Here is a 4,025-nt window from a genome sequence, read left to right as displayed (position 1 = left end):
TTTGCTGACTCATTACTCCTAATGAATAAAAGCATACTTATAACTCTTAATGCTAATTGCTTGAATGGGTTCTACAACATTGTGACAAAAATAGTTGTGTAATTTATTATTTCTAACTGATGAAACGCACTAATAGTTAAGATTTAAATCTAACTCAATCTTACAAAATCGACTTATAAATAAAGTTTACACTTATTTATATATTATAAATTAGCGTTATTTATAGTCACATGAAATTTTTAACACGAATAAATTACTTAAAGATTAAAATACATGTTAATAATATAACTGACAAAATAACAAATAATGTGATATTAAACTTGACATAGGTAAGTAGAAACCCAAAAAGACGAAAACTAAATTTTTCTGAAGAAACTAAGAAATTACAACTGAATTTCATTAAAAGAGATGCTAATATAACACTGAGAACTGTTTATGAATAGGTTTTGTTAAAATGATTACTTAAGTGAATAGAATAACTTAAGTCAGAATGAGTTTGTGTTACTTTTACTCTAAATATTAAGGAACTAACACGAGCTAATATAATTAACAATTTAGCGTAAATAAATCAATATTCATAAATAAAAATGATTTTACAATTTACTTATAATTGCATTATGATACAACTTTTTAACTATCATATTATCCACTCTTACTGTTTTAGATACATGCATGCACACCTTATAGAAGATTGGGATATGAAGAAAAAATAAAACATAGAGAAAATTATTAAAATATAAACTTTATACCTACCTTAATCTTACAAAAATCAATTTATAAAATAAAATTTACATTTATTTATCTATTTTAAATTTTAAATTGATCTATAATTAACGTAGGACTTCTAATAATAACTTCAAAGACAATGAACCACCTGGAAACTAATAGTTAAAATAACTTTGCAAATAAGACAAAAACTTGTGATACCAATGTTTTGGATCTTTCCCATAACACCATTTTAATCTTTACAGATTCCTTACCAGAAGAACACTGCCAACTTCTGAACTACTATTATTTTCTTAAACTACAAAATTGAACTCGTTGATATGCTGTGGAAATGTGACTAAATACATGGAATAGTTCCATATCGTTTAGATAAGTGTGTGGCATAAAAAAAGTTTGATATTTATTAACAAATATGGTCTTCGGTGACTTAGGAGAAAAAAAAATGGCAAGCTACTCTGTCATTAGTGATTATTACAGCTATCTTAGCTTGGTTTTGGATCTTGTCTGTAAATGACGTGCTGACCAGGAGACATCTCACGTATCTGAAACAAGTTGACCTTCTAAGATACACCAATGTATTCAATGTACCTCATTTCAGACCAAACAACATTGAATAGTCCTAACTACAAATTTTCCTCCTCGCAACACATCAACACCAACCACCACCTTCCATTATTTTTTTCATTCCTTCTAAACAACCTCCGATAATGGAAAACACTGCAAAACTATTCCAACACTCAGTATCATTGTATTTAAAATATTCTTGATTCATTCTCATTGTTACTCTCAAATTACTCTAGGATTTCTCAGTTCTGCTTCTAAATTGGCATTTTTCATTGCTGACAAATTTGTGACTGTGGAAAAACATGCTTGCTATGTATAGATTCTAAAGGCAGGTGCATGGCCAGTGCTACTGGAACTTAAATGAATGTAGTTTTGCTATCTGTGTTTGAGGATTCAACGTTATGAGAACTTGTTTGCCCCTGCATTAGGATGTGCATATTATAGATGACATTTCGTTGGCAAAAATTTTGGACTAAATATAGGTCAACTCTTTTCAAATGATAAATTTCAAGACCATGATCCACTTGACAAAATCATACACAAAGTGAAAAATACAACATAGAAGTGGGTCTGTTTCGTTTGCAGATTAGACATGGTTGTTCTGAGTGTTATTTCCAAATTCCAATTGCAGCAAAACATCTCTGCCTGTGTCACACTACCCACAAACCTATCCACCAGCAGCCAAAATCTGTTGCTCCATCTACAATCACACAAGTCCAAAGATAAAAAATATAAATTTTAACTCTTCTCAGGATTTTATAGAAAGCACTATATGCCCTTACCCTGAGGAGAGTTTCAAGCTTGCTTTTCACCAAGGAGTACTCATGTGTCACTTGTTGCAAGTTTTTAAGACACCTGAACACCAAGATTTTAGTTCGTATTAGCATATGAAGATTTTAACACACACCGTATTAGTGAAGTGTATTTTGATATGGAAACCTTACCCTTCAACGTTTTGTTCCTCACAAGAGTTTCGGAAGGAAATGCAGACTCTGTGAACTCTCTGTGCTCCAATGCTGCATTTTTTAATAACTTAATCAAATTTAAGATACTTGTATAAACACCAACTAGTGAGATAAGACAAATGGAAGTGTATGATCCAGAAAAGACTGAGGGTCATAGGGTCATGCCACTATGCTACATGTTATTGGCAAAAACAAAACAACTGAGACTAAAAATGTTGTATTTCTAGTGACAGAAGGTGGATACAACTTCGACCAACTTAAGAAAACAAAGACAACATTACCAACATAGTTTGTTTTGAGGAAAATTGTACCTGGAGCTGCTACCCTTCAACTGGTGAACATGAGCATCCAACTTTTTAAAATCAATGCTAGGTTGGCCTCTGTTTGAGCCAAATGAATCAACATTATTGAAGAGTGGAGTTAGGAAAGAGGTTCCCAAAGAGACATGATTCCTTGGTCAAAAGATGTATAATAAAACAGGATATTTCAGTGCACTTACAGTGTTTTTGAGAGCTCGTTAAGAAGCCTCTCAGCGTCTTCAAAAAAGAGAGTGACCACTTCAACCACAAAATCTGGGTTACTTTCATCTTGAAGTTGCTGAAGCTGGTTAAATTGTTCATCTAAAAAACCCTTTTTGAAGAAAACCAGAAATAAAGAATTGAGAGATAACAAAGTAAACCAGAAATCAGATAACCCAATAAACATAACTCGTGAACCTTTCTTTTCATGGTATTTCAGTGTAATGTAAAGTGGCAATTGCATAGCATATACTGAGTTACCTCATGAAATAGAGAAGCAGTGTAATCAACGAGTTGCTTCTGCAGCTGAACTAGACCGTCCATTGTTAGTCTCAAGCTCTAACCACTCACTCAATATTTTAGGTACTCATTTCTTCTGCTGCCTAGTTTATATATATATATATATATATATATATATATATATATATATATATATATATATATATATATAGTGTGGTTTTTATTTTATACATGAGATGAGACAAGTATCATGTGTGTTTTATATAATAATAATATGCATATATTTTTAATGTGGTAACAGTTTTCAAAGGCAGTCACTTATAGTATTCCTGTTCATTGCTTCCCCCATGAACCTATCATTTATGGCCACCTTGACCTATAATAGTTTAAATTAAAAAGGATGAAGAGATCTAATCTAAAACTTACGCCACGTACCATCATGTTTCTTTCTTTTTCATTCGGTAATTATTGCTCCCTCTTTTTATTTTTTTAGCAGATTGGTAGATGTTACCTCCATCTTTATCTCTTCTTGCTGCATTATTATTATTTTCTCAAAAGCAAGGTTATCATTTTGAATTCCACCCCTTAACCCGAGGTGCTGACTTTGCTTATATTGAGATGATGCCATTTTTTTCTTTTCAAAGTCAAGACACCAACTTTCTTCTGACTTCACACTTACCTGTAAATTCTTGCTAAACTAAGCTTAAATTGGTAGTTTTTGAACTGCAAAAGCAATAAAACCAACCTAACCTAGCCTAACTTCCGGATCATTATATACCCAAAGAGGTATCATTTAATAAACTACTAAAAACGAACCAAACACAGCCCATAAGCTTTATTCTATGTTGGGTATATCATAAAAAGCAAAAATAGTATGATATATACATATACACAAACCATAACGTATTACTGCTTTTATTCACTACCAGAAAGAAAGAACTGCTTTGCAACACAAGCTTGGTGTCATGAAGAGATATTTTTAATGAAGTTTGTCTTTTCGAAAGGTGTTGTA

At 31.8% G+C, this 4,025-nt stretch overlaps 1 protein-coding gene across 1 annotated transcript; it reads right to left on the bottom strand.

Moving 5' to 3' along the window:
- Nucleotides 1-1,755: 1,755 nt before the first annotated feature.
- Nucleotides 1,756-3,150, bottom strand: LOC106771462 (histidine-containing phosphotransfer protein 1). The gene is made up of 6 exons (XM_014657448.2): nt 3,035-3,150; nt 2,755-2,885; nt 2,567-2,635; nt 2,235-2,306; nt 2,073-2,145; nt 1,756-1,990 (listed from the first exon to the last, which is right to left on the bottom strand). Exons 1-6 carry the CDS (start codon nt 3,095-3,097, stop codon nt 1,958-1,960), a joined length of 441 nt encoding a protein of 146 aa, XP_014512934.1. The 5' UTR covers nt 3,098-3,150; the 3' UTR covers nt 1,756-1,957.
- Between the last annotated feature and the right edge of the window lie 875 nt (nt 3,151-4,025).

Source organism: Vigna radiata, chromosome 8, assembly GCF_000741045.1.
Source record: "Vigna radiata var. radiata cultivar VC1973A chromosome 8, Vradiata_ver6, whole genome shotgun sequence".
Taxonomy (NCBI): domain Eukaryota; kingdom Viridiplantae; phylum Streptophyta; class Magnoliopsida; order Fabales; family Fabaceae; genus Vigna; species Vigna radiata.
The sequence above is the reverse complement of the archived record's forward strand: the minus strand, read 5'-3'. Positions and strand labels throughout refer to the sequence as shown.

Excerpts from the sequence above, each read along its gene's own strand:
- LOC106771462 (XM_014657448.2), bottom strand. The coding sequence starts at position 3,097 with ATGGACGGTCTAGTTCAGCTGCAGAAGCAACTCGTTGATTACACTGCT. Across the intron at positions 2,636-2,754 it reads AACGAGCTCTCAAAAACACT|AGGCCAACCTAGCATTGATT; the intron begins GTAAGTGCACTG and ends TGGCTCAAACAG. Across the intron at positions 2,146-2,234 it reads GAGGAACAAAACGTTGAAGG|GTGTCTTAAAAACTTGCAAC; the intron begins GTAAGGTTTCCA and ends CTTGGTGTTCAG.